The 27,280-nt window shown below is 51.9% G+C and overlaps 10 protein-coding genes across 10 annotated transcripts; 4 read left to right on the forward strand and 6 right to left on the reverse strand.

The window, feature by feature from the left end:
* Nucleotides 1-916: 916 nt before the first annotated feature.
* Nucleotides 917-2,028, reverse strand: EV422DRAFT_521154 (histone H2A.x). Its single transcript, XM_053069735.1, has 5 exons — nucleotides 1,924-2,028; nucleotides 1,578-1,721; nucleotides 1,469-1,513; nucleotides 1,241-1,386; nucleotides 917-1,168 (listed from the first exon to the last, which is right to left on the reverse strand). The coding sequence occupies exons 1-5, from the start codon at nucleotides 1,928-1,930 to the stop codon at nucleotides 1,085-1,087; spliced, it is 426 nt and encodes a 141-aa protein (XP_052927520.1). The 5' UTR covers nucleotides 1,931-2,028; the 3' UTR covers nucleotides 917-1,084.
* A 322-nt stretch (nucleotides 2,029-2,350) lies between these two features.
* Nucleotides 2,351-3,807, forward strand: EV422DRAFT_565419 (P-loop containing nucleoside triphosphate hydrolase protein; the record flags this gene model as incomplete). The annotated part of the gene is made up of 6 exons (XM_053072313.1): nucleotides 2,351-2,372; nucleotides 2,457-2,473; nucleotides 2,554-3,147; nucleotides 3,208-3,567; nucleotides 3,634-3,720; nucleotides 3,790-3,807. 6 exons carry the CDS (start codon nucleotides 2,351-2,353, stop codon nucleotides 3,805-3,807), a joined length of 1,098 nt encoding a protein of 365 aa, XP_052927521.1.
* EV422DRAFT_357014 (nucleoside diphosphate kinase) lies at nucleotides 3,728-5,999 on the reverse strand. The gene is made up of 10 exons (XM_053066603.1): nucleotides 5,774-5,999; nucleotides 5,487-5,650; nucleotides 5,219-5,371; nucleotides 5,023-5,155; nucleotides 4,837-4,930; nucleotides 4,637-4,770; nucleotides 4,522-4,562; nucleotides 4,394-4,451; nucleotides 4,214-4,327; nucleotides 3,728-4,133 (listed from the first exon to the last, which is right to left on the reverse strand). Exons 1-10 carry the CDS (start codon nucleotides 5,900-5,902, stop codon nucleotides 4,101-4,103), a joined length of 1,053 nt encoding a protein of 350 aa, XP_052927522.1. The 5' UTR covers nucleotides 5,903-5,999; the 3' UTR covers nucleotides 3,728-4,100.
* Nucleotides 6,000-6,188: 189 nt separating this feature from the next.
* On the reverse strand, nucleotides 6,189-8,351 carry EV422DRAFT_493684 (uncharacterized protein; the record flags this gene model as incomplete). The annotated part of the gene is made up of 9 exons (XM_053067686.1): nucleotides 6,189-6,416; nucleotides 6,492-6,598; nucleotides 6,660-6,813; nucleotides 6,876-7,241; nucleotides 7,303-7,632; nucleotides 7,688-7,800; nucleotides 7,864-7,982; nucleotides 8,045-8,142; nucleotides 8,205-8,351. The coding sequence occupies 9 exons, from the start codon at nucleotides 8,349-8,351 to the stop codon at nucleotides 6,189-6,191; spliced, it is 1,662 nt and encodes a 553-aa protein (XP_052927523.1).
* A 2,961-nt stretch (nucleotides 8,352-11,312) lies between these two features.
* Nucleotides 11,313-11,946, forward strand: EV422DRAFT_565422 (uncharacterized protein; the record flags this gene model as incomplete). The annotated part of the gene is made up of 4 exons (XM_053072314.1): nucleotides 11,313-11,409; nucleotides 11,503-11,632; nucleotides 11,713-11,794; nucleotides 11,875-11,946. The coding sequence occupies 4 exons, from the start codon at nucleotides 11,313-11,315 to the stop codon at nucleotides 11,944-11,946; spliced, it is 381 nt and encodes a 126-aa protein (XP_052927524.1).
* A 2,211-nt stretch (nucleotides 11,947-14,157) lies between these two features.
* Nucleotides 14,158-14,854, reverse strand: EV422DRAFT_550151 (uncharacterized protein; the record flags this gene model as incomplete). The annotated part of the gene is made up of 2 exons (XM_053071751.1): nucleotides 14,158-14,238; nucleotides 14,270-14,854. 2 exons carry the CDS (start codon nucleotides 14,852-14,854, stop codon nucleotides 14,158-14,160), a joined length of 666 nt encoding a protein of 221 aa, XP_052927525.1.
* A 428-nt stretch (nucleotides 14,855-15,282) lies between these two features.
* On the forward strand, nucleotides 15,283-17,010 carry EV422DRAFT_357189 (uncharacterized protein). Its single transcript, XM_053066604.1, has 6 exons — nucleotides 15,283-15,603; nucleotides 15,673-15,765; nucleotides 15,841-16,110; nucleotides 16,176-16,264; nucleotides 16,364-16,590; nucleotides 16,661-17,010. The coding sequence occupies exons 1-6, from the start codon at nucleotides 15,495-15,497 to the stop codon at nucleotides 16,833-16,835; spliced, it is 963 nt and encodes a 320-aa protein (XP_052927526.1). The 5' UTR covers nucleotides 15,283-15,494; the 3' UTR covers nucleotides 16,836-17,010.
* A 2,610-nt stretch (nucleotides 17,011-19,620) lies between these two features.
* Nucleotides 19,621-21,491, reverse strand: EV422DRAFT_357258 (putative carboxylesterase). Its single transcript, XM_053066605.1, has 2 exons — nucleotides 20,124-21,491; nucleotides 19,621-20,045 (listed from the first exon to the last, which is right to left on the reverse strand). Exons 1-2 carry the CDS (start codon nucleotides 21,353-21,355, stop codon nucleotides 19,754-19,756), a joined length of 1,524 nt encoding a protein of 507 aa, XP_052927527.1. The 5' UTR covers nucleotides 21,356-21,491; the 3' UTR covers nucleotides 19,621-19,753.
* A 425-nt stretch (nucleotides 21,492-21,916) lies between these two features.
* EV422DRAFT_493618 (organic solute transporter Ostalpha-domain-containing protein) lies at nucleotides 21,917-23,123 on the forward strand (the record flags this gene model as incomplete). The annotated part of the gene is made up of 2 exons (XM_053067682.1): nucleotides 21,917-22,639; nucleotides 22,716-23,123. The coding sequence occupies 2 exons, from the start codon at nucleotides 21,917-21,919 to the stop codon at nucleotides 23,121-23,123; spliced, it is 1,131 nt and encodes a 376-aa protein (XP_052927528.1).
* A 1,159-nt stretch (nucleotides 23,124-24,282) lies between these two features.
* EV422DRAFT_521186 (uncharacterized protein) lies at nucleotides 24,283-26,531 on the reverse strand. Its single transcript, XM_053069736.1, has 5 exons — nucleotides 25,982-26,531; nucleotides 25,548-25,893; nucleotides 25,362-25,483; nucleotides 25,127-25,292; nucleotides 24,283-25,044 (listed from the first exon to the last, which is right to left on the reverse strand). The coding sequence occupies exons 1-5, from the start codon at nucleotides 26,411-26,413 to the stop codon at nucleotides 24,602-24,604; spliced, it is 1,509 nt and encodes a 502-aa protein (XP_052927529.1). The 5' UTR covers nucleotides 26,414-26,531; the 3' UTR covers nucleotides 24,283-24,601.
* Nucleotides 26,532-27,280: the final 749 nt, after the last annotated feature.

A 27,280-nucleotide genomic window follows, 5' to 3' on the forward strand; every position in this document is an offset into this window, starting at 1 on the left:
GATCGTCGTGCTTCCGACTGAAATCCCGCATTGGCGTGAGGCCGCCTGTCTTCATCCAGCACCAGTGATGACTTCCCCGATTTGAGATCATCTATGCTGCGAAAGGCGTGTGCTTTGCTCACAGGCTGGTCAGGGATGCTTTTGTAGAGATCCAGCTGTTGTTGCAGGGTCGCAATCTTTTTCTTCGTGGCAGCAAGTTGGGCCTCCACTTGTTCCCTTGCGATAGTGGAGCCTTTCTGCGAATCCTCGGACACCTGCAACATTGTTTCTGCCCCTACGAGAACAATGTATGAGGCACCTCATCGAGCTGCCGCCTTCGAGAGATGCCCACAAACCTGTCTTCATTTTGAACTCGATGACTACAAGCGCCAGAGATCACCATCCGCGTGAGAATTGAGCGAGTTCAAAACGCTTGAGCTGCAAAACATACTCAACTGGTCCTGCAGTTTAGGCATCTACATTTCAAGCATTGTTGAGAACACCTGGTAGTAGCAGGACACAAATAAGAGTGCTGGACGACCAGACTCTGGTACCCACCATCACTGGCTTCTCCGCCCGCAGCTTTTCAATGTCGGAAACGGAAAGGCCCTCCATCTTGGCTATCCGGGCGAAGTATTCTACGTGGTCTTCGTGTTTAACGCTTCCAGCTGGGCTGACGCACTGCCTGAACGCAACGCTCCGTAGTCGCTCGGAAGCTAAGACTCCCACAGAAGAATGGCTGAGGAAAAGGCTGACGCGTGAGGGAAGAGCGGTTGGACAATGGTTTGTTGTTCTTGATAGGCGTGGAGCAGGTGGGAAAGGTGGGAACCGCGTAAGCAGACCGCAGTGATGACATGACAGGAATGCACGCCGCAACATTTCACAACCTTACACATGCAACCAAAATCTGCCGTCCAGATCATACGACACCCAAAGCTTCGACGTGAAACACCGATACTTTCATTCCAATTTACATCTACTGCCCAGGCAGTTGGTTACATCTTGGGTTATACTAATGTACATAGCTACGGAATCGATGTTCGGAACACCATGACTTCCACCTCTCAAATCCTTTCCGACCACGGGAATGGTTTCATATTCTAAGCTAATATTCTTGGCTCTGGGAACCAGCCTTCTCGGCTCCCTTTCCGGTCTTGGATTTCTTGGGGAGCAGGATGTTGTGGATGTTCTGATTGAAACAAGGAATGAAACCAGTGAGTCGAAAGACAAGCCTAATCGACGTTTGCTCAATGAGACTTACGGGCAAAACACCACCCTGCGCAATGGTGACATTTCCAAGAAGTTTGTTCAGCTCCTCGTCATTGCGAATAGCAAGCTGCAAGTGACGGGGAATGATACGAGACTTCTTGTTGTCGCGGGCGGCATTGCCAGCCAACTCGAGAATTTCTGAGCGGCGAGAGTGTGCATGAGTGGGGAGGAAGGTCAAGTGAATAGAATCTGGTTAAGACATTGAGTCTTGTTGACATACCAGCACCAAGGTACTCGAGGACGGCAGCCATGTACACAGGGGCACCTGAGGTATGAGCGGTTAGCCACAGGGGCAATCACTTGACAAAGAAGTGCTAGCTTGAACTTACCGGCGCCAACACGCTGAGCATAGTTGCCCTTGCGGAGAAGACGGTGAATACGTCCAACTGGGAACTGCAGACCAGCACGTCCGGAACGAGACTTGGAGTTCGTGTCACCCTTGGTGGCCTCCTTGCCAGATTTGCCTTTTCCACCTAGAAAGTACGAGAGGGTAGAAGAGTGAGTTGAGTGAACGAGTGACGACGAGGTTGTGATGGAACTTTAAGGAACAAGGGCGAGAACCGGCTGTGCAGAAAGTAGATCTGCGCAGTGTCGAGGGACTTGCCGAGGCCATTCCGAATGACGGCACCAGAGGCAACAGACGCAACGATGACTGAGACGAGGCTATGTTCTTACCAGCCATTGTGTTTGATTTTTGCTTGAAAGTGAGCGAAGTGTGAAGGTAAGTAGATCGCTGTAGATTAGATCTGATGAATTGCAGTGGGTTGGGCTGATGGGAGAGAGTGCAAGTTGAGCAAACGCAAGTGAGTTTGCAGGAGATCCGAGTGCCATGTCCGATTGTCATTCAAGTCACGTGACTTGCCTCGCATTGTATCTATTGTATTCTCTTACATTGCGTGCTGCAGCACATTGACACTTCTGGCTGACTTCTGGAGACCTCTGGCACTTTGGCACTTTTGGCACAGACAATTGAGGTTGAAATTGTCTGGGGACTGTCGGACTGCTAGCTGCAGTATATATATACCTCGCTTGCGACACAGCGCAACTAGTTTCGGCATCTTAAAAAGGATTCAGTTGGGAGTTTCCGAAGCACTACGACGCAATGGGAATCACGGAGAAGATCGGTATGGTAGTTTACAATTAGCTGTTCAGAGTCCAGGCATCGGTTCTAACCTGGCTCTCGTCTCCTTGGAATTTGCTTCTATCAGCGGATATCGAGAAGGAGGTATGTTGACCCCACTGCCTTCCCTTGAAGACAAACAAAAGGTGTGTCACGCTTAACTGACACAACCTGGTTTTCCTTAGATCGCTCGGACGCAGAAGAACAAAGCGACCGAGTACCATCTTGGCCTGCTGAAAGCGAAATTGGCACGATATCGTGTTATGCTATTGGAGCCCACTGGGAAAGCCGGACCAAAAGGAGTCGGATTTGACGTCGTCAGGAGCGGAGATGCGCGTGTGGCGATGATAGGTTTCCCTTCCGTGGGCAAATCGACGCTACTTTCGAAGACGACGGAAACCAAATCAGAAGCAGCAAACTACGAGTTTACAACGCTCACCTGTATTCCGGGGAAGATCAACTATAATGGGGCGCAGATCCAGTTACTGGATCTCCCAGGAATCATCGAAGGTGCCTCACAGGGCAAAGGACGGGGTCGGCAAGTCATTGCAGTGGCAAAGACGGCAGATTTGATCCTTATGATGCTCGATGCGACAAAGCCGTTGCGGCAGCGAGAACTCCTGGAGGCAGAACTGGAAGCCGTAGGAATCCGCGTCAATACTCACAAGCCGAATATCTACTTCAAAGTCAAGAAGGGAGGAGGCATTTCCTTCAATGCCACCTGCAAGCTGACGCATCTGAACGAAAGGATGGTTTACCAGATTTTGCACGATTACAAGGTGAGTTGCAGTTCTCCACCAGATTGGACCGTCAACGCAAACTGACCGCTGTCCCCGCAGATACACAACGCGGAAGTACTCGTCCGCGAAGATGCGACGGTGGATCAATTCATCGACGTGATTTTGGGAAACCGGAAATACATCAACTGCCTGTACTGCTACAACAAAATCGATGCCATCTCGATCGAAGAGATGAACAGGCTCGCGAGGGAACCACACACCGTGGTTGCGTCTTGCGAATCCGATCTGAATCTGGATTATCTGGTAGATCAGATGTGGCATCATCTGGGACTCATGAGGGTGTATACGAAGAAAAGGGGCGAGTTCCCCGACTTCGGCGGGGGTCTGATTTTGAAGCGGGCATCGACGGTTGAGGGCGTGTGTAGAGCTCTGCACAAGACGTTGGTGGACGAATTCAATGTATGTTTGTTTCCACTGGCAAGCGCAGGGTGCTGGGTGCACTAACGTCAGTTCCTTATAACGTAGTACGCTCTGGTCTGGGGCACATCCACGAAACACAGCCCACAAAGAGTTGGTTTACATCACGTTCTGGAAGATGAAGACGTTGTACAGGTAAGCATTGCCCCATCTATGCCTTCTGGACATCGCGTGGGTTGCTCATTTTCCCATCTCTCATCTCAGGTCGTCAAAAAGAAGTGAGATTCTTTGTAACCTTCATCCGCAACGTGTCGATCAATTTCATTCCTCCCCGAAGACACGGTGTGGTCCAGCCGCCCTGCAGCGAGTTGTACAGTCGGGAACCTAACTAGTCGGCTAAGAGATCGCCTTGCCGGTGCAGATCACATCGTCACTTGTATATAGATCCGCCATTTCAATTAGAATCCCTCGCAGATATACGAGGGGCAACATCGCACCCACGAGATCCACTTTACATATCCCATTATACGCCAATGCTGAGAGCACGGCACCGTCCTCCATATATACCTTCAGAGTCAACTCACAAGAATGCGGAAAAAGTATTGCACCTATGTTTGGGGAGAGGTGGGGGCTCAGTGCCTTACTGGTGAACGTGCCGCTCATACAAAACGGAGCAGTTAGTGCGTACCTCAAGTGGCCCATCCTCCTCGAGATCCGTACAATGCACTGCGTTCTGAGCCTTGTCTATTCCGTATTTCGCTCGCAACGTTTGTGGGCGAACCTGTTTCCCTAGTTCAGGATCCTATACGAGGGAGAGATTGAGTTTTGTTAGGAAGTCGAACATGCAAACCTTGACCGTTGGGCATACCGTTGGGCCACAGAAATCTCGGAAAATGTTCACGATGTCATCTTTCCCTGCCACCTCCCTGAAGACGCTGTTAGCTGCCAACCACCTGTGTGCGTGTCGAAACGAGACAATGCCATTTTTGTACATACAGAGCAATGACAGGTCCTGATGTCAGCTGCGTCAACATAGACTGCAAGATAACGTAACGTTAACCGGTCCGTTGATCTTTGGATATACTCAAGAGATGCCCGTGTGGTGACTTACATGATACTCTGGAATGACACCTTTGTACACTTCCAAGAACTCCTCCGCGTCGGCTAGTTGCAGCCGGAAGAGCTCAGCGTTGTTTATCACGAACCCTGCTTGCAAAATGTCGTTGATGATTTTGCCCGTTTGCCCTGCATGGATGGTCCGCATGAGCCATGACGCAAAAAATCATAAGAATCAACGAAGAACATGCCCACCAGAAAGTACTGCATGTGGCCGTATCAGTCCCAACGTGGAATTCTGCAGATCGGACGGGCGTTGTGACGATGGGTCGAAGATGACTCTGGCGCACTGCATTCGAAGACCATACGCTCAGCGAAATGCGCTCGGAGGATACGAGTCCCGGCCCAAAGCTGACACCTGGCATGCGTCAGTAAACCTACCTGCCGAGCTGCCTCATGGCTTTTGGTGACGAAGATATCATCCTGGCCATCCGTTTGAAAATGACGAAGAAGGTCGCCAACTGCATTCGCCTTCAAAACTTCCACCGCTAACACTCTAGCTTGATCTATCCCACTGAGTACACTCATCAGCATCGCTCCACCGCTTGTCCTCCCCGTCCATTCATTGACGCCGTACCTCTTCGTTCCCGAGAACCTGACTATCTCTTCGCATTGCCGCCTTGACGGCTGTACCATCCTCATCTGACATATATTGAACCCTTTTCTTAGCACCTCGTCCAGTATTTGTCCCGCCTGCGAAAATGATGAGTGTTTGATGACCAGGAGGGACCTGCAGCGGCGGTAGGAAATTTTAATATGCCTTTCCCACGGTCTCATAGTGCGGCAATTGCTTCCCCTGTAACGTCTCTGCACAGGCAAACTCGATGCATACAGACGACACAAACCTCTCCAGCTGCTCCTCCAGTGCTTTTCGAGTGTATTCGTCCGCATAGCCCTGTATGAGCAGCTGCCTGCTGTTCACGGTCACCGTCGCGCCAATGTACAGGTCGTGCAATTTCAACGGAATGTGGGTCCTTTTCAGGAACGTCCTTCTCTGTTTGACATCATACTGGTTGGGCGACAGCGGTTCAGAAGGGTGAAAGGCATGGCTTGAGCACAGACTGTAAGGTGGCGTTCTGCTAGCTCAAGCCGGTGGATGAACACACTTCTGGGAAACCTTCCCGTACCATACCATTTCGACTGTCTGGTCGTTCGGATAGAAGAGTAGCTGGAAGGGCCGGCACAGCGCCGCTTGGTCGTCGAACCAGTCGACGCGGAAGCAATAGCGGTCATCCTCTGGTGCTGTCGTTGTTGACGCCATCGTGGGTCTCGGCGATGCGTCCAAGATGGTGAGGGAAGCGCACTTTTGCAGCTCATCGCCGAAGTCGGCTCTCACGCGTCGACGCGTTCTGGGCGCTATCGTCCAGACGGCAAGCAAGATAGGGAGTTATGCACTTTCAGGTGTTTCTTATGGACAAGTGAGACACTATCACGCTAAGGGCACGCTATGGGCAAACTAAAGGGGTATCCGGTTCTCCTTCGCATACTGAGATTGAAGGAAGGGGCTATGAGTACACGTGTAGGGAAAAAGAGTCCCGGCCCAACGGCTATATCCGCACCTTCTTCATGACCCTGATGATGTACTCCACTTGGGGATTCGCGGTATTCCTCAGCATCGTGATGGCATCCCGCAGCATCTCTTTCGGCTCATCTCCATGAGTAATCTGTTTGAATAGTCCGATACATGCCCCGCGTTTGCCGTCCCAGTATTCTGGATTTGGGTCCAGGCGTTCGAGCACGTCGAAGGCTTTTGCGGAGTAGAAATACTGTTGCATCTGAGAGGAGTGGTCAGGAATCAATGCATCACGCGATCCAAGCGGGCAAGAGCATCACGGAGGTCCACCACTTACCTTGTAGCAATCATTTGCGATCAGCTGTAGAAGACTGAACGACTCGCCCGATGTCTCCATTTTGAGGTAAAGCTCCCAAGCCAGCCTGGGCTTCTTGTTCATGATATCTGGGGATCCAATCGTGAGCGAACGTCGCCATTCAAGGCCCCATCCTTTCGCTCAACTCACAGCAGCGTGCCAGATGGCTGAGATACGCGTAGTCATGCTTGAATTTCTCATTTTGAAGCGCGAGAAGGACCTCCTCCGCCTCTTCGAATGCCCCTGTCGCAGCTTTCGCTTGTGCATAGTTGTAGTTGAACGTGTCGTCGTTGTAAAAGTAGCCCTAGCGTCTCACCAGGTCAGCCAAATTTTCAGCTTCAATAGTTCCAAAAGATGCGGGCTCACCTTGATCGAGTTCAAGTATATAAGGACATCGTCAAACTGCTTCAGGAGGAAGAAACATGACGCCATGCACTGGCGTCCAGGAATCGTATCACATTCACTCGCGGACCCGCCGACCAGCTGAAAGTACTGTTGCGCAATCTTCAGATGCTCTCTTGACTCCTGCTCCTGTCCTAACGCTGCATTGACGATCCCTTTGAGAATGTATTCTTGAGGTGTTGATGGCTCGACATCCTTCATCAGGTTGAAAGCCGACACGATATCATCGTTCCGCAGGTGATAGATGACCAAGTTCAAGCGTGCTTCTGGAATCACGTCCAATAGCGGCGGGAAAACTTGCATCGCGCCTTCTCCGTTACGAAACACCACCTGCAGCGTGATTCTTCTATAAGCACAGATTCAGTGAGTTTGGAAAGAAACGGAAACTTACCAAGTTGTGCTTGATCAGGTCCTCGGCGAAATGAAAGTGTGGCGAATTCTTCTCCATCATTACCTTGAACTCCTGCTCTGCAGCTTTTCCATTGTAAAGTCGAAAGTGGTTGCAAGCTTTCAAGTTGGTTGCCACTACACTGTCAGGGAAATGTTGCAGATACACCGACACCACTTCCTGCGAGACATCGTAGTAGTCGAGCTTGTAGTAACACATGGCCACATAGACGTTGATAGCGAGGTACTCGCGGTTGTCCACCAGAATGCGCTTATAAATATCGATTGCTTCTTGATAGTGACTTCGAAGGTAGTGTATCGATGCGAGGCTCAGCTGATCTGGAAGTCAGCGATCGCTCTGCCGGTGACACAACGGCGATAGATCTCACCTGATCTTCAATGACATCTTGAAGATTCTGATGATACCCCATCAAGCGCTTCTCATCGTTGAACTTGTGAGACAGATGAAAGAGAAGCCGGTTTTGTAGTTTGCATGATGGGCCTGGAAATGTGAATGAATGAACAAAAACGTTCCCCATGTCTCGCTGCGCAAAACTTTCCTCACCTTTTTGCGCTTCCTCATCTGCTTCCCGATATAGCCCCAAAAAGAAATAGCAACATGCCAGGTACACATGAAAGACAGGATCAACTTTCGGTGCCTCCAGCGCTTTCTGATACATCTTACTTGCGAGACATCAACGGGTTACGAGAGCCCAGTGAGGTTTGAGATGCGGCTGTATCGGAACCTCACCTCCATAGCTTTCTTATGGTCGCTCAGATGGAAAGCGGCGTATGCTATCCATGCCAGTGCGTCAGGGTCTTCCTTTCCTGCAGCAGCATTGAACTATGGTGGCGAACTGATAGCTCAGACATAGCTTCGCTACAAAATCGTCTGATACAGCATACCTCGAGAAGTGTGATAGCGCCGGTGAAGTCTCGCTTTTCGATAAACTCTTCCAATGAAGGTACTGCCTTTTTTGCGGGTCGATTGGGCACTTCGATGTTTGTCCCTTTCGGCCCAGCGTTCAGTGCGGGCTTTGCTCTAGAAAGCATCTGCGGTTGAACCATTAGATCATTCGCGTCAGGCAGAGTGCGTTTAAAGTAATTTAGAACGGGAAGTCATACCATCTTGGGCGTAGGTCCGGTTTCAAACAAAAAAAATGTACGATGGGCCTGTGGTATGGCTCAAGGATATCACCTTCGAAAGTCGAGGATGCCGGTTGACTTCGGATGCGCGACTTCATCTTACGCGCTGTCGAAAGTCATTTGCGGACGCGTACTGTAGTCACCCTCGGCACACCCTCTGCACACCCTTTGCGTTGGGCAAAGGTCTCATATCAACAAAAACCCGAACTGTGCAGTAACTCAGACGCATCCAATTATGACAAGGTCACTAACCCTGGATAACGAGCTTCAGCCGGCGAAGAATAATTGCAACCGAAAAAAATCTATAGAATAATTACAGCATCGACATAACATCAAGGAGGGCTAAAGTTTTGACGGAAGATGCCAGAAGATATGAGCCCCCAACCGTTGCTGACCCCTTCCGATACACCTGGTTATCTCCGTCTTCTCTGCGTAGAGATCTTCAGAATTCCCAGTAATGCGACTTGCCAGTCCACGGGGCGTCATCAAATAAAATTGCGGCGAACTTATTCGAATCGTCTTATTGAAGTAGGCGGAGATGTTGTAGTATGCGAAGTAACCAGATGCGAAGATGATTCCAAGCTGGGTGCTGTCGGAAAAGTTTTCTTTGGGGGCACCGAAATGTTGAGGTAAGCAACGTAACCGGATGCGATGGTACTTCCGAGCTGGGTGCTCTTCTCAAAGAAGACTTTGGCGACAGTGCAGGAGTTGGCGGTTCAGCTACAGGACGAAGGTGGTGAGTCGACCGGTTAGCTCTTGCTATTCAGACCGACCATACCTTGCCATCGCTTGATGAGGATTCGCTACGCCTGCGTAGGATATTGAGTATGTGATTTCTTTAGATGCAACACGAAATGCTGCGAACCATCTCTCGAACTTACCAACCGACTTGCCCAGATTGAGCATCGCCGTGCGGCCATTACGACTTCCAGTGCATCGATAGTCTTCAATCTGCTTTCCAGCCAAACTTCTTGTGGTGCTGGGAGCGGTGGTGGTGGAGAGCCGGTGGCCCGAGGGTTGGCGGAGGGCGGGTCGAGGAAGTCCGCCTTGTGGTGACGGCGGCGCGCAAAGGCCACAGCGCACTGCCCCCATCCCGTCGCCACTCGCCATCATGGAACCTGCCCATATGAGGTCCAAGTTCCCAAGCAAGCACCAACGCTATACATATGCGCATAGATGAACATGACAACATAAGATACAAGGAATGTGAGCTTGAAGGCCCACGTAAGACAGCCACAAAGCAGCAGAATAATTACCGATTTGGTCTTGGCTTTCAATTTTCGCCTCGACCATCAACAAACCGGCGTTCCTCTGATTGATGTACTTCCTTTCTTGCGCGACCCCCGCAGGCAAACAGGGGACGGCGACGTGTCGCGACGCCCTGATACAAATCTGCGAGACGTGCGAAAATCCCTGGTGTGGAGTCGGCAGCGTGAAGGTCCTTGCGGAAGCTCGTTTGAAACGCCGGTATGCGGTACCCATGGCACTCGTACGTTACGTCTCGTAAACCTTCACGGCAGCATTTGCCAAGCGGTACATCCTCGTCGTCCGATCTTTCCCCAGGCTGCGTCTGGGAGAGGAAGCTGCTCAGTCATTTCATGCTGTCGGCAGTGCACTATTTTGCAAATGTCAGCGCACTACTTCAAGAAAGCTGTCCGGTTGGAAGGACTGGTTGCTGAAGTTCCCTGGAATGGGAAAAGCCGGGTAGTAGATTGACACGGCGCTCTTCAGGATCCGGGCGCATTCCTCTGGCGTACGGCAGCTGAATTCAGTGTAGCCAAGAGCATCTCGTACCGGTGCAACCAGCCCTCCGCGGTGTGTTCGTTGCGACTTGGTCCAGATCTGCGGTCGCTGCCGTCGTCCGCGGCTATCTTTCCAAGATGATAACGGACACCTTGCTAGGTGTTTGAAAATTGCAGGTTTCGAAGAGGTACTAACGGAGAAGCGACGGACCACGTTGAGGATGAATCTTCCAGGAGAAGATCGAGAAATCGGCTTCAGCGGCAAGAAGAGCGGAAGGGTAACTTTAGGGAAGCTCGGAAGCGCAAATCTTCGGATTCATCTTGCCACTATAGCTGATTTGTCGTCCATGCTGGTAAACGCAAATGTTGACCCCCCCCCCCCCCCCCCAAGATGGACCTGCCAGAGCCGTCTTTCCGATGCAGCGGACAATATTTCGGAGAAGACGTTCCATATACCACGTCACGAGGTTCTCCTGATTGTTAACCAAGTTGCCGAAACCCCTTCTATTTGTATTCTTTGAGACAGAAGACGATCAAAGCGTAGTCCAAGTCGTACACTCTTTGACCAATGTCTGCGCCCACCTGCGGATGAGGGAGGATACGGGTGGGCGGAGACATCGGTCACAGATTGGACATCGTTGACCGCAAACTATCCCAGGGATTCGACATTTCTGCGATGCCTGCAACATTTGCGACGTTGATGTCGTCCAACTGTAGAGGTAAGAGATCACCTAAAACAACGTGAACAGCCAAACCAAGGCGAGACACGTTTCTTCCCACGTCTACCTCATAGCGAAGATACTTCTGGTTCCAAGGTGCGCAACATGTGATCCCACTTACCAAACCGCTTTCAACGGAAATGCCAAGCGGAAGCTTATCAGGGCGTCACTGCGAATTGCCGACCAGTCGCCACCGTCGTCAGAGTTGCTGCTCTGTGCTTCCGGTTCTCGCTCGCCAACTCTTGAGAAACCTCATGCCTCGGGCTTGGGTCAACTCGCCCCTCTCGCCCAGCCTCTCGCCCGCCGTCGACACAATCGACGCGTTTCGAAGTTTCGAAGTTTTGGGGACAAGCCTGGGACAAGCCAGCTCTCAAGTTGAGTCTCAACCTTCCCGCAACTTCGCCATAATGAAAACCCAGAGAATTCAGTCTTCAGAAGCGTTCGACGCTACCGTCAAGGAGACCGTCGCCAATGCCCCCGGACGGGTATTTATTTTATTGTTTGGTGCGTAGTGGAGGCGGGAAGCTGAGGGTTCGACAATGGCCGGCACCAATCACTTTCGTTCCGTTCTCATCGGCGTTGATATTATCGCTACAGGCACGGAGGACGAGAAAACGGGAGAGTCATGGTGCCCCGACTGCGTTATCGCAGACCCGTTAGTCCGCAAACACGTCAGGCAGGTGGCCGACTCGACTTTGCTTGAAGTGCCCGTCGGCGCTCGTTCTGCGTGAGTGGCGCTTCCTTATCTTCGCGGGGTGCGCTAACTGCGAAAAGGGAGTGGACTCACAGCGCAACTGTTTGAACTAGTTGGAGGAGTCCGGACAACTTTTACCGCTCCCATCCCCAGCTGAAACTGACAGCTGTCCCTACCCTGTTCGAATGGGGCAAGGTGAGGAAAAATGCAATGCGACCGGCGTGTGCGCGGAAGCACGTCGAGAACTGATCCATCATGCCAATTCCGATCATCAGGACGGGCCCATCAAGAGTCTGGTGGAGGATGATGTGAACAACGTCGAGTTGCTTGAGAGATTCTTGGCGTAGGGAGCTTCATGCATTGAATTCGGAGGAAGAAGGGCATGGGTTGCATTCGCCCACCGCACACAAGCAGATTGCGAGGGCGTCAGAACAGACTAGTTAGCTTGAGAACTAGTCTCGTCATCGCGCACGCATTCGAACCCTTCTCACTACAACGGCGTGTATAAGGTTCACACAACCAAGTTGCTAGAATAAGCAAGGGTGGATTCCCTCATATGCACATTGCAACAACTCAGATCAGATAAGAACTCCAACGTTTGAATACATGTACATTCAAACACGTTCGTATCTTGTTTAGTAGAAGTATAGTGCACAAATGGCAGTTAGGTGTGCGGGTGCGGGTGTGTGGTGGGTATATGTCCAAAATGTGTATGTTTCATCAGGCAACTTGATCTTTCATGCCGCTCACACGGCGCTGGCTATGCAACATAGCATCATGCTGGTGCGACGTCTTATTCGAAGAGTGGCCGAGATTGGTTTCCGACTTCCGCGGAGCGAGCGGCGGTGAGGTCGGCGTGGGGAAGTACTGTCCGTTGATACTGCCTTTCACTGCGGAGGTGTGGGCCGAGTGCGGGCTTGCCGGCAGATCTGGCGGAATCACACTCGCGGGATGCGGGTTGTGATCAGTTCCCCTCGGCCCCAGATCTGATCTTGTCAAGCTCTTGCTCCTCCGTTTCGTCAGTACCGGTTGACCAACCGACGCACCCTCGCTCTTCACACTCCGCACACCCTTCCGCCGTTTCTTGCGATCCTCGGGACGGCGGTGACTCCTATGCGTCCCGCTACTCGTTGTGTCGCTTACGGTATGCGCCGCGTTGGGGTATACATCCAGGCTCTGTGCTCCTCGATATCCCATTTCGGCCATGCGTTGGTCAAGGCCTGGACTGAGCAGACCTTGTGGGATGTTGACGCCGGGTGGAAGTTTGAGTTTGATGACGTTCCGGGTACGCCAGGACCTTGTGCTGTTCGTGTAATTGGATGCAGGTGACGTCGAGTTCGATGGGAAGCCGTTGAGGTAAGCCAGAGGGGGTGGGGATGTGGCAATCGAGGTAGGTTCTGTACCGGCAACCACAGTAGTAGAGCCATGGCTCGCTGTCCGAGACATAGCAATTGGTCGGCTATGATGCTCTGCGGCTTTTAACTTGTCTTTTACGGCAGCAGGTTGCGATGAAGCGTCCTGCGCTCTTCGTTTCCCTTTTGAGAATGGGAAGCGAATTGGATGTGCGCGGAACGCAAGGTGGCTGATGTCCTCACTCTGCGTATGTGGGGTCAGCGTGAGATTTGAACTCATCAAATTAGCGAGATGAGCTGCACGGGGGTTGTCTGTGGGCCGGAGGACAATGCCGGCAGGGATTGCCGTGATCACTGGCAGATGAGGATGCTGATGGGACGTAGGCGATGTCCCAGGATCTGAGAAGGCGGATAAGGTATCGAAGTGTGCATCGTCCCCGAAGTCGGAATGGGCACCATCATCAGGAGAGATGAAAGCACCGTTATGGTGAACTTGATGCCGGCTGTCGTCCTCATCGTAAGCGAGGTACGAGGGATCAGTCATGGGTGATACTTGGCAGTGCTTTTGTCGGGAATTCGGGAGATTGAGCGTAAGGCCGTATTTCCGATCATGACCACAGTTCCTATCATCACCGCCGCCATGGAAGTCGGAAGCCCAGTCGGTTCCAAAGTCTGTATTCAGACTCATTGAGCTCATCGCTCTTAGTGGTATCCTTGGTCGTGTGGAAAGATTCTGGTAACCGGCGTACCCTGCGCGGACCGACTCGGCTGGATTCGACGCGGCGGCACGCATCGTGTGGTTGGTACTCGCCGTGAACCTCGTACTCGCCGTGTCATGGCTTGATATGCTAGCTTGCCGGAAAAGCGGCGGCCTGCCGTCGTGCGAGTTATATAGACTGCGGGAATCCACTAAGGTAGAATCACCCTCGCTTCCATATTTTTCCCACAACTGCACCCGCGTGACGGCGAGTGCACCGATGGATAGGCCTGGGACAAACAGGTTTCTCAATCCCATATCGGTCGCGCCGCAAGAAACGCTTAGGTTACGGTAGAAATAGTACCCATGGACCCAGGCATCGTCATCATCGTCATCGGACACGTCGTTCCCCACCCATTTCTGACGATGCTGTCGCGTCTGATCATGATTGAATGCCCTCGTCAAGGTCGGGGTAGTTACGAAAGAATCGTCTCCATGATAGCCGCTATCTAGCGACAGCAGATCTTCGTCCTTATGATTTCCGCTTCGATCTGGGTACCCAGAACTATGGCTCGCAAAACCGGAGGTTTCTGGTGCGTTGTTCTTTTGGCTGAGATAGACAAGCGACAGGTTATGTATCAGAGCCGGTAGGTCTTCTTGAAACATCTTTCGTAGTAGCGTTTCGATCTGCGACTGGAGAAATCGGCGGATGTTGGGTATGTTGTCGAACGTCGAATTCACATCGACCTTCTCCAGAGGATCATTCTTGAAGACCAGGGTGACGCCCTTGTGCTTATCTACAACGAGCACAATAATCCCCCTTAAGAGAAGATTGCTGATCTTAAGTCGCATCGGCACCACCAGCGGCCAGTTCGCCGCTAATACCGACGGGCCACGGTTCTCATTTATTTTCAATCCTGCTTTTGGCGCTTTCAACGGGTTCGCCTGTACGCTGGTCATGAGCTCCAGGTAGGCGTCCCCGTTGTATCCCATTTTGAAGATCCCCCTAAAACGGTCCTCCTGCAATTCGCCTATTTCGAGAATCTCCAAATCTGGCGGCTTTGTTCCCATGTTCAGCTCGTGAACAACGATCTGCCCAGCAATTTTCTCCGGCTTTTCGCCTTTGTTCAGGGCGGTGGTGAGCTGCTGCTTTGCCTTCTCCATGAACTCGGGAGAGAACGACGGCCAGTTGAGCTTGAATGACATGATGAAAGTCCGAGCGGCAGGTGAGATGAAAGAACCCGAGGTTGTCGGCCGGGCATATGAGATGTTCGGCCGTCAGCGACGCTCTGCGGTTACTCGCCCTCCACGTTGCAAGTATTCCTAAGGAGCAAGTAATTGGTTTCGAACTCGAGTCCCCGCCGGTGGTTTGAAATGCTCTACTTTGGGAGTCCCTCGTCAAGCCGTCGAAACGTTTGGGCAGAACAACTATGCGAACTATGTGACAATAAAGGCTAATGACGAGTACTCTCCCAAAGAAACTGCCTTGTGCTTAACACCGATGATGTTCGATGTGAGTTTGGCACTTATGTAGCACGCTAGCGGAGAGTGTGTCCAGTATCGTACCGACGGTTAATGTGGGAAAAAAGCCCAGAACCCAAAGAACAGAAAGAACGCGGTAACAACCTCACTCGACGGAAACCAACAGCAGACCAACCTGCCTGATGAAACACCGACGAGCTCGACAACGTCATTGGCCCAAAAGACGCCTACCCGATTTTGGCGGTAACCCCCAACAACCTTCTACAAGCCCTGCGCCGAGCTTCGCAGAGTAAACGGGTGGATATAGAGCGACACGGACGGCCGACAAGGAAACTGAGCCAGCCAAAGGAAAACTCTTGGCGAAATGAGCTCCGTCCACGCTAGTAGTCTTGAAGCTGTAGCAAAAGCTTCTGAAGTGCCTTCTGGGGTGTATCACGATGACTATGTTTTTCCCAAAACGAAGCTAGCACTAGGTTTGCCTTTCTCCTCTGAAGTCCATGTCCTGCAGGATAAACGAAGGTGCTCACACGGCACATATTTAGATCAGCCGGAAACCTCCCCGGGAAAGACCCCGTTGGTTGCTATAGCTTGTGGCTCGTTTTCGCCTGTAACGAACCTTCATCTGAGAATTTTCGGTACTTTCTGAGTGACAATCGAAGTGGGCGTGATTACTGAGGGCAGCGGTTCTCAAATCCACATTCTCCAAATAGAAATGGCGAAGGACCACTTCGCAGACCACGACCACTACTATTTATGCGGCGGCTACATGTCACCCGTATCCGACGCCTACAACAAAGCTGGGCTCGTTGGATGGGAGGATCGCGTGCAGATGTGCGAAGCGGCGCTAAATGACAGCGATTGGATCATGGTCGATCCGTGGGAAAGTCGGCAAAAGGAATGGCAACGGACAGCGTGGGTGTTGGATCACTTCGATGTCATGATAAACGGGAAGGATAAACGGGGGCATTTGCTGCCAGATGGTTAGTCGGGTTGGCAATCCACTGAGCGGGGCATAGTTCGCGGGGGGCTCATCATCTCAACGCAGGAACCCGACGCAAAGTGCACATCATGCTGCTGGCAGGGAGTGATGTGATACAATCGTTTACCGTGCCAAAGCTGTGGCGTGAGGAAGATGTAAGTACGATGCCAAAGTCGTGGCGTGAGGAAGTTGTAAGCTCCTTTGCCTATGTTCTCGCAAGTGAACGCGGGGTCTCATCTCGTTGCTCACTACAGCTGCACCATATTGTGGGGCACTTTGGATGCATCATCATCGAGAGACAAGGAGCGGACGTTGGGGAGTTCCTTTTGAAGGACGATATTCTCTATCAGCACAGGGTCGGTTGCACAATGCCACTTAGGGAAAGAAGCTTGCATATTTCTCAATCAAGTGCGTCTTTGCAGAAAATGATCCATCTCATCAAGCAATATATTTCAAATGACATCTCTTCGACAAAGATTAGGTAGATTGGGCCAGGCCATTTGTATGCATCTTCTACCGGTTCTAATACGCTAACGGCTATGATTTTTTAGACTGCTCGTGAAACGCAAGCGTTCCATCAAGTACCTTCTGCCAGATGCAGTGATAGATCATATTTTTAAGAACGGGCTATGGGGTGCAGAACCCAAGAAACGGCGCGCGACAGACACAGAAGTTGACATGATCCCGTCAGTCATGGATGGCGTGAAGAAGCGGAGGAGAGGATGATTACATTCGGGCGTAGGCAGCAATTTTTTCAACTCGGTAGATGCATATTTCTCGACAGAATGCTAGAACGACACAGTATGGAGAATGGGGCTACATAGCTACATATTCACAAGAAACGGGCGAACGAGCGCAGGATTTAGAACGCGTGTCGGCGTGCAAGGACCTCTTCTTCGCCGCTGTTGAGCGTATCGGCCATGCCGAACGTATCAGTGCTGCAAAGCAATAGCCGAGGGGACCGTTAGTAGGAGAAGCCATCACGCAGAGGTGTTTTATTCAGTTTATGAGGGTTCGCTAACATACCGCAGCTTCCCACGAATACTGTCGTCCTCCGCCGGAGCAGCTCGCGTACCATGGGGGGGTCGCTCAACATCCGCCGTGTTCGCGTATTCACTGCGTCGCAAATCGCGGTCCTCAGCTTCCGGCACGAACGTGGAGGGCTTCTCGGTAATGGGCCTCACATTCTGAGGCACGGGCTGCTCCTCCACGTGCTCTTCCAGCTGTTGCTCCATCAGCTTCTACCCTCACTAAAGCTCATGCAGAACAGCTATCCAGGCACTCACGTGAGCATAAGTTTTCTGGGTAAGCGGATGCTTCTCCTTCATACGTTCCGCATAGTACCTTCGTTCTTCTTCGGAGATCTCTTGCTGCTTTCGAGGAGACAGATCCATGAACTCGCGGATGTCGTTGCGGACGTTGGACGAGGGCGGTGTGATGTAGCGTTGGTATTCGGATTCGCCGGGGGCGCTCATGGCTGGATGCTATTGGTTTGAAGATGCTGAGTTTTGGGTTTTTTCTGACAGGCTCTTGATATCGTATTTTGACTCTGCTGCTTGAGCTACGAAGCTATAAACTGCGTTACGTATATTGTCACCCCACAGCTTTTACACTCGTCGACTTGTCGGGCAGTGGGCTCGCCTCTCGCAGTGACGCAACGGATACGCGCTGTCGAGTTTTGTTACTTCGTCCGCCTTTTGTCGGCGGGAAGAGTGCTCATACACTCACCGGAGTGGCAATAACCGTTGAATACATACTACCAGCAGAGTTCTGTTCATGAAAATGAACTGGTCTTCCTCCTTTTCTTGGTCAGATTGCTTCTATGATCTGTTTCTAAGGCAAGATTAGGGACTTGTCAATCTCCGGGATAGTTCGAAGGAGGTCTTTGCGAATCGATATGTGTTGTGGAAGGATGAGATGACTGGAAACGAATGCGAGATCGGAAGCTTTTGGCTGCGTCTTGTGAGCGGGTAGTGAGGTTGGGACTTTCTTGAGGACTTGCGACTTGTGAGGATACTTTTCCAACTACCGGTTTAAGCCCGGTTTAGAGAGAAACCGGCCTTAAACCGATCATTAGAAATTAACAGAAACTGGTTGTTTTCCACGGGGCCTACGAAAAAAAAACTGGAAGCTGCTTTAGCCCCATGTTGCAAAACCGGCAATTCCAGTAAAACCCGGGACCAGACCAGGCAGGATGATGGCCATGCAAAGAAAATGACGGGTGACGCGCTGTCGTATTTGATAGTTCAAACGGCATCATTTAGGGTGCCCGTTGTAGGTGCGATTTACGACACACCCGGAAGACGCAGACGATTCTGGCTTTCAATGAGAGTTTCTTACTACGGATCATGCACCCTTTTTGGTTATATCACAGGAACTTTACATTATGAGAGCACCCATCTGATTCGTCATCCCACGTAACATCGTCCCTTTCTTTGCCAAATTCGCCAGTAAAGGAAACCTCTTCTGCAATATAAGCATCTACCCCACTATCGATTTACTGCCCCACTCGCCGAGTATCCCGTCCCGCGCAAGCGACATGTTCGGCGACGGGCCCTCGAATCGGAAGCCGACCCCATCTCGCAGCCGCGCCCCCGTTCAGCAAAGCACTACTACGAAGATGCAACCGTCCACATAGTTGTCGAAGACACAGTGTTCGCTGTGCAACAAGTCCTTGCTGAAGAAGGATTCCAGCTACTTTGATACGATGTTTACGGGACCGTGGCGTGAGGCACAAGACGCTGCAGGCCCGCAGGCATGCCTGATCGAGCCACGTCGGATGCGTGAGGTGCATTTCAAAAGTCTTAAACAGCGGGACTTCAACGTGTTCCTGGACCTCATTTAAGAGTGGGATGGGACGATATCGTTGCTCGGCATCTCTCAGCTTCCTGGGCTGCTCTGCACGTCGGAGTATCTGCAAGCAAATTATTTTCAAACACCAGCGACGAATGCTCTTCCGACACTCGCAAAGCAGGATTCAACCGCATTCGCCCGCGCCATAGTCGAAGCTCCTGCTCTCCTGAGCATGGAACTTGTCCGCAATGAGTTTCTCGCTTTCCTCAAGTCAGCGCCGCACGAGATGCGGCTTGTGCTTCTAGCCATTGCGGAGCAGTTTGGACTTCAAAAGCTATTCGCCGATGATTTCAAGGCGATGTGGCCACGCAAGCCCTACTTAAATCCCGTTTTTAGTAATCTCTCCATGGAGCTGCGCTACCGTCTTCTAATCCACATGACAGACTGCACTTGCCGCGAAAGATACACGGGCGTCCAAGCATATATAATCAAATCGGTCACCACGTATCGCGGGTACTTCCACATCTACCTGCCTAGCATTGTGATAGTTACTGTACGTAGTTCGCTATTTGCAATTCCGTATTGAGTGGGGAAGAGAAAGAAGAGGTCTCGTATCATTTTGGCTGATTGCGTGTCTCTATCCAGCAGTGATGATGAATGAACATCCTATTCTGGCAGTTGCGTGATACAGAACAAATTACACAGATTCAAAAATGGATAGAAGGGGATAGTGCGACTACTAGTTGAAATGAACTGAAGTGATGCAACAGAAATGACATGAGATGTCACTGAAAATGTAAAGAGGATTCTCTCAGTCCTGTAGAGACGCGATGGTCCAAGTATTCATAGGATCAGAAATCCGTGTACGGTCTGAACTCGCTCCAGACCTCCGCCTTCTCCTTCATCCAATCTTTTTCAAATGAGTCTACGCCGTTCCAGATCTTACTCAACCTCTCCTGCTTATACTCCGTCCAGCTCTCGTCAGCAGGAACTCCGCGTCTCGCAAACGTGGTCCATTCACAACGCATGCGGTCGGAAAGGCGACGGTATTGGCCGCCGAAACTGAGTGCAATGGCTGCGTAGCTCATTAGGTTCGAGTTGTAGGTGCCGAATACGAATGGAATTTCAGTTGCGTGCGTGGCACTGCGTTTGAGTAAACGTTCAAGGGTTAGATCGAGCGAAATAAGAAACAGACTTTTCTGGCTTTGAAGTCGGTCATACCCCATCCCAGTCCACCGTAGAACAACTGGCGCGTAATCGAATCGGTACATGTAAGTGGGGCCAGATTTCGTATGGCCTTCAGCGAAACGCTGCGTGGGGATGCAGAACGCGATATCGCTGGCCAATCGTAGACGGGCGGGCAAAGCCGGGAAGCCCGGGTACGCGGCTTGGATTTGAGCGCCCGCTTGCGTGTTGGAAGAGAAGTAGCGCTCGATTTGCAGCTCGGTGAGCGGAACCGCGGGATGTTTTGGATCCATCGTGTGGAAGAGGTTGGCTTCGTCCTTGTTGACGCCTAGCATGAGCGGTATATCCTTTGCATATCCGTTTCGGATTGCGGCGAGAGGATCCTGTGGTATGATATTGCCATCGACGATGGGGCTGAAGGGCATCACTCCTGGTCGTTCCAGGACCATTTTGTGGAAAACGGCACGAGCAGCTGAAACCAACTCGTCGGCAGGCACCGCTCTCAGCGCCGAAGCGTCCGGCTTAGAGAGACCCAGCTCCCTCAAGACGTTATTGCCAACCATAAGGGCTTCCGAACGACTATGGACCGATGTCGGCAAAGGACTCTGAGCGATGGCACGATGAAACAGCCCTTTGGCAGACGGCATTGCCATCAAGGTGGTGACAGCGTTTCCACCAGCGGACTCTCCAAAGATCGTGACGCAGCTGGGATCGCCACCAAATGCTTCGATGTTGTTCTTTACCCAGCGCAAAGCAGCAACCTGGTCTTGCATTCCCAAGTTTGTCTCGATGTCTGGGATGTCCACATATAGGAATCCAAAGGAGCTCAAGCGATAATTGATCGTCACAATCACCACGTCTCCAGTTCGAACCAAATGCTCGCCATTGTACGCCGGCGTACTTCCCGAACCCGTCATATAAGCGCCTCCGTGGATCCAAACCATAACAGGCTTCTTGGCATCTGCTGGCAGACTGCTCGGCGCCCATACATTCAAGTAGAGGCAGTCCTCATCCTGCTCTGCTCCCTGCGAGACATATTTGTTCAAGCCCCAGTATCCCTGCGGGGATACCGTTCCGAAGTTCTTTGCGGAACGCACTCCCTCCCAGCCGTTGGGTCCCTGGGGCGGTCGAAATCGCAGATCACCAATGGGCGGCTTTGCAAAAGGGACGCCGCGCCAGACCGCGACGTCGCCGGTCGAATCCACCGGAACCCCTTCCACCTTGCCATACTGCGTTTCGACGATGAAAGGACTTGTTTTGAGCTGCATGTTGTGTGGGGGCAGTGGGCGATGGCGATGGCTTGTGAGAGGGAGTAAGCACCGTTAACACAGCTCTCAAGCGCGTGACGCACCTTTAGTAAAAGCGTTGAAGCGGCGCCTCATCAAGTCACGCATCCAACCTTGCAATGGTTGATTGATTCCAGAGCAAACGGGGACCATGATCCAAGCGAAGACAGTTCTGCCCGCCACTCACTATGCTGCTACCAGAAGTCCCAGGCACGAAAGCAACCTCCATCGGGCAGTGCATTCCGCCACAGAGCCATGGAATTCTGTGTCTGGAAACTGGAACAGCTTCCGAGTGTGGTGCAAGGACAGTTGAACGCGTCTGTTGATCATCGAGATGTGGCTTACGCGTGCGGTGTGACTTGAAATTGAGGCACCAGAGGCACCCTTGGCTCACGTCTCCGGCACCGCACCGCATTAAAACCGGTCTCCACAATGTGATCTACTGTACATCGGTATCCGAGGGTGTTGCTCTTTCAGTCCAGCGCATCGCACCTATTTTTTACTGCGGAAACAGTCGCTGGTCGACCTAATATCTCGCTTAGCATGGCCGAGAAATCCACCGCCAACGCTCTCGAGACCTGCGAGGGCAACAATCTCGTCCGCGACACCGCCCGGTTCGATTTCACCACGCTCTTGTCGCTGAGCACCGCACCGCGAGCCTTCCGCTTCTGGTTAATCGCCTTCATCTGCGCTCTCCTCGCCACCCTCATCACCTTCTACTCCATCTTCACCCACCTGCGCCGCTGGGTCAGGCCAAGCGAGCAGAAACATGTCGTCCGCATCCTCCTCCTCGTGCCTATCTACGCTTGCATCAGCTGGGCGGGATTCTACTGGTACCGCGATGTCGTGTACTTTGATGTCATTGAGCATGTGTATGAGGCCGTCGTGATCTACTCGTTCTTGTCGTTGATCCTTGTCTACCTCGGCGAGAACATCAATGCCCAGCGGCTCCTGCTAAAGGACAAGGCCCAAATGAAATATCCGTTCCCGTTCCGGTTCTGGACGTACGACCCTACCTCAGCGTCGTTTCTGCTTGATATCAAGGTCATGATCTTGCAGTATGTCGTCGTCCGCCCGCTCTTGGCTGTCGTCGCTGTTGTGCTGCAGAGCCACCACAAGTTCTGTATGGAGAGCATGGCGCCTACGTACGGCCACTTTTCCTTCGTCGTCATCAACTTCATCTCAGTAACCTTTGCTCTGTTTGGGTTGTTGACGCTGTACATGACTGTGCGTCACGATGTTGCTCATCGCAAGGTCACAGCAAAGGTAATGTTCCACTTTTACCTCAAAGCCGTCTTACCTCTCATACATCCTAACACTGCATCAATCTTCCCCACCCTAGTTTCTCGCAATCAAAGCTGTCATCTTTCTCACCTTCCTCCAACAAACCGTTCTCTCCCTGCTAGCACACAAGGACGTGATCCCCGCCCTTGTCTACTGGACACCCTTCAACATCGCAAGCGGAAGCAACGCCTTCCTCGTCTGCGTCGAAATGGCCCTCGCAAGTATTGTCCATTTCAAGGTCTTCTCTGTCAAGGAGTACGACAACGAGAATCTTGGCCTCACCGTGGCTGGGGTCCCGGATGCGGAGAGGGCGACCTGGCCGGAGACGCAGCATCGCATTGGAGCATTTACGGCTCTTGGGCAGGCGCTCAACCCTATGGATATCCTCAGGGATGTATGGAGCGCGATGAAGTATATGGGGTTGTGGATGAAGCATGGGCTGAAGCCGGAGCATTGGGAGAAGTGAGATGAATACTAGTAGTTGATGTCAGTGTGTATTTTATACCCGGCGTACCGGCATAAGCTACTAGACAGCAAGAAGACTTCAATCCCTACTCCATAATGTGTGTACATACATGCTACCAATGCAATATTATCCCTTTCTGACTGGAAACACCATCGCATTGCTCCATCGAAGGGTGATTACGAAAAGTCGGATGACGCTTTGACCATCGCAGAGGAAACAAACGTTGTTGCTTGCTTTTATTTCTATTTACATTTAAAATACATGGAATGATCCGGTGCTAGGCGAACTTCCACTTGCATTCGTCGTTCGCGGTATTAGGAAGGCCTTCCCGCGCATGCGATTAACGGCTTGACCCTTATCTCCGCGTAGCTTCGAGAGTGAATGGACAGATAAAGCAAAGGCAGGGCGGAACGCACGGCAGTTCATGTTAAAGAGTCGAACGTAGTTATTGGCGCAAGGGATGGTGGTGCGGGCAGAGGTCCGTTTCGAAAGGTGGGACAAAAGACTTCCGTCCGTGATATTTGGTATCGCAGGCTCGTAGAAACATGCTTCATCTTCTCCCTCCCAATCGTATCGTATCGCATCGTCTCGCAGAAGCTGCCTATCCGCATTCCATATCTCCCCCATTCCTCATATCCCCCGTTCCCACACTCTGATCTCCCACCATCCTCACCCTACGACGACCCCGTGACCGACGCCCTCCTTGAACCCGCAGGCGATACCCCTCCGAAACCAGGGTGTACGACGGCCTTCTTGCCCCGAGCGTCAATGTAGTGGTATACGACGATGAGTGTGAACACGAGCCCGCCGAGCGTGTTGACTGCGGCCATTAGTTGATCGTCTGTCATCATTTTGAGTGCGTGTTTTTTTGATGAACGTAAGGGCGAGGGTGGTGATGGGTATGACGGCTCGGGCGGAGGCCAGTGGGTGGCTGTTTCCGAAGGTAATGTGCGCTGTCAACGCTTTGTGCGGTTGTTGATGTTGGCTGCTGAGGTTGTGGAATTCGCGGAAGGAATGCCGGAAGCGGTCGCGGACTTGGATCTGGAGAGTCAACGCGTCTCGTCGACAGCACGCCCGCTTTCTCACCAAGTAGGTGCTTCCTTTGTCGAAGCCTTCTTCAGACATCATATGTTAGGCCGTCCAAATAATTGAGCGGTTCCTCCCATGACAATCATAATGTTATCGACTTAAGCCGCATCTATTAATATGATGTGAAAACCTACGTCTTGTGGGTATCTGTAAAACTCTAATGTCTCAACACCCCAAAACTGTTCCGTCTATCACGACCGAGCCCCCGCGACCGAATAAAGGGTGGCCCTCAGCATACGCATAAAAACCGTTCCTAAGTACTGGATAGGCGAGACCCAAGCACGTGGGATGTTGCGTTCGACCCGAGAAGATAGGTAAACGGGCGCCACATCCACATCAATCCACGCCTCCCATTCGAAGGCTTCCAGAAGTCCCATTCCAAAATCTTGCTAAACAGGTTCCAAGCCTCCTCCGCCACTCCGCCCCCTCTCATCGTCGCAGTCCGCGAACAATCGTGACGACGCGCTGCATTGACCGTTGATTTCAGCCCCTCGCTTCATTAGCGACGGAGACACCAGCGTCGGAAATGGGGACGTGTCATCATCCTCAAACACTGATGGAGGAGCGCGTGACGATGGAGCTAGAAGCGCGATATTTCTCGTAGACGATTGTTGGCCCATCCCAATAAAGCGACCGCTCCTGCCACCCTCGTGTGCGGCGGAGAACCCCTGCTGATGGCTGTTCTGCGAGGATGATTTAGAGGACGTGCCCGAGGTCACTGGTTTTCGTAACGTGGTTGAAGCTCCTGCTGCTGTTGAGACACGGGTCTCGGATGACCCTTTGTTGGAGCGGTTGCGTTGCAGTCCTACTTGGATGCCGTAAACCCATATGGCTGTGAGTTGCGACAGAAGGAAGCTCAGTTAGGTCTCAAGAGGAGGTCCGATCACGGTACTCTGGTCGTTCGGATACATTACTTGCAAAAATCACCGGACAGATGAGTAAGGAACGCATCGACAGCAAGAAGCTGATGCCACCCATGGATTCTGGAGAGCGGACAGCCACCGTCCATATTATAACGGCAAATTGCGTCATTGGGACGCTGTATCCGGAAAACCTTGCGGTTTGCCGGGATACTTGGACCTGGCGGAATATCAAGCATCAGAGGCGAGCACCGAAAAGTGTTGTCAAATCACGATCGTTTGTACTCACCACTTGAATCACACGTCGGACATCCTCACGGGGACCACTGGCATGTTCCTCGGCCGCAGGCCCTGCCAGGTTGCACAACGGCTCATTAACTGTAGAGCTGCGGAGCCTCTGAATTTTCGTCCCTATTGACAGAGCCAGTGAGAGAGAGTTTTGCATGGGATAATGAAGTCGCCCCTAGACGCTTACCGGTGACTGCAGAATCGTTTACAAAATCCGCAGCTTCTTCCAAGTGCGCTAGCATCTGATTCATAGAAGTCCGCGCACAATTTTGAAGCACGGCGGTGCAAATTAAAGAGCTCGTAGTGAACACGGCAAAAAAGAGAAATGCCTTCGCTGCATCACGCTTCTGCAGGTAGAAGGCCCATCCGATGGACATGGATGCAATGAAAGTGTGGCAACACCCGAGAATTATGAGCAGCCGCCGCTCGATTTGCGAGTTCATAAGATCGAAACGGGCTTGAGCGGTGGGCGAAAACTCCTTTTGCTGCAGAAGGTCTCGAATTGGATCCGCCCACAGTTTTGCAATGCACACCTGTAAAATATGTGTCCGAAGTCAGCATTGCCTCTTGTCACGTACGCCTGCGCTTTACGGGCTGTCTAGCACCGTGAGGAACTCCCACCTGATAGAAGTTTGCAGCCAGCCCTGTCCCATACCACAATAGCACGGCAGTCCCTGGCGGAGCATCGAACAGGAGGGCCAGGTACGTACCCGTATAACCTACAAGGTACGGGGTTACCGACTGAAGACAGTGCATGCAGCTCCCTAAACCCAAACGACTTGGACCGGCTGACCTTACGCACTGACCTAATGAGATTCCGACAGCAGTCAAGACAGGCTTCGCCAGAGCTGTAGAAGACCAATCGCGTTTTCTTCTCAGGAGCACGAAGATGCTGATGATGCCGAGAAACAAGCCTGTTCCATAGAGCACAAGGTTCAAGGCAAAGATAAACACAAGCGCAGGCGACAAGATACAAGCAGAGGTAATAACGAAGCCATTATCGAGAGACTGAGACTGATAATCGCGAAGGTTCAGAGGGTGACAAGTTGCCATGCTAGTTCGAAAAAAAGGAGGTTGATTTGATAATGAGAAGGGCTTTTGGAGTGGAAAGTCCAGGGTCCTGCTGGCATATCAAGGAAGCCCTGGAGGGACCCTGGACTTTCCACTCGCAAGCGGACAAGCGTCTGCATCCGTAGAGTCCAAAAAAGGGTTGGTTGCTTGAAATGGACACTCGATGGCGCAGCTGTGAATCCAGGAATTCGCGAGACCGGGAGCTCGGTGCTCAAACTCCTACAAGAAGCAAGCCAGGACAAAGGTCGTCAGACACCCGTCGGCATGGTGTGTAACAGCCTTTCTGGCTGCAGTGGGCCGTAGTGTTTCGCTTCTTTGTCGGAAGTCCTACCACCATATACACGTCTCCCTCCCAAAGTGCTCAGCCTGTTGGTCTCTTGGTCAGCTTCTGGAGTTCGAGTAACTGACTCTTTCAACACGTCCCACCGCTGAAGCGGGGCTTTAACAGATATTCTTCGACTCGCTATGTACAACGACGATGTAGACACAACGGTATCTTGAATCTTGGGTATCTCATCATTCATATACAGTTCAGGCTGTTCTGCGTTGGTCAAGTCGGCCGAAAACGGATACGGGACCACGCATAATCAAACATTTAAGCGAGCCCGAAAGCACGCGCCGGCGAACCCCGACTCACAGTATCCACAATACGAACCCCACTCATTACCGCCCTAGCAAGGCGCGAACAGTCGATTCCTGCTCCACCTCAACAAAGCCCGAGAGCTCTCGTTTCAACTCAGCAGAGACAACCTGTGCGTCGTACAGCTCCGAGAAACCGGTCGCAACCAACTCAATCACACTACGGCATACGCTCTAGGCCTCTCTCCTTGATGAATGTAAACGTTTACT

Source organism: Fimicolochytrium jonesii (assembly GCF_025526975.1).
Source record: "Fimicolochytrium jonesii strain JEL569 chromosome Unknown EV422scaffold_5, whole genome shotgun sequence".
In the NCBI taxonomy this organism is placed as follows: Eukaryota; Fungi; Chytridiomycota; class Chytridiomycetes; order Spizellomycetales; family Powellomycetaceae; genus Fimicolochytrium; species Fimicolochytrium jonesii.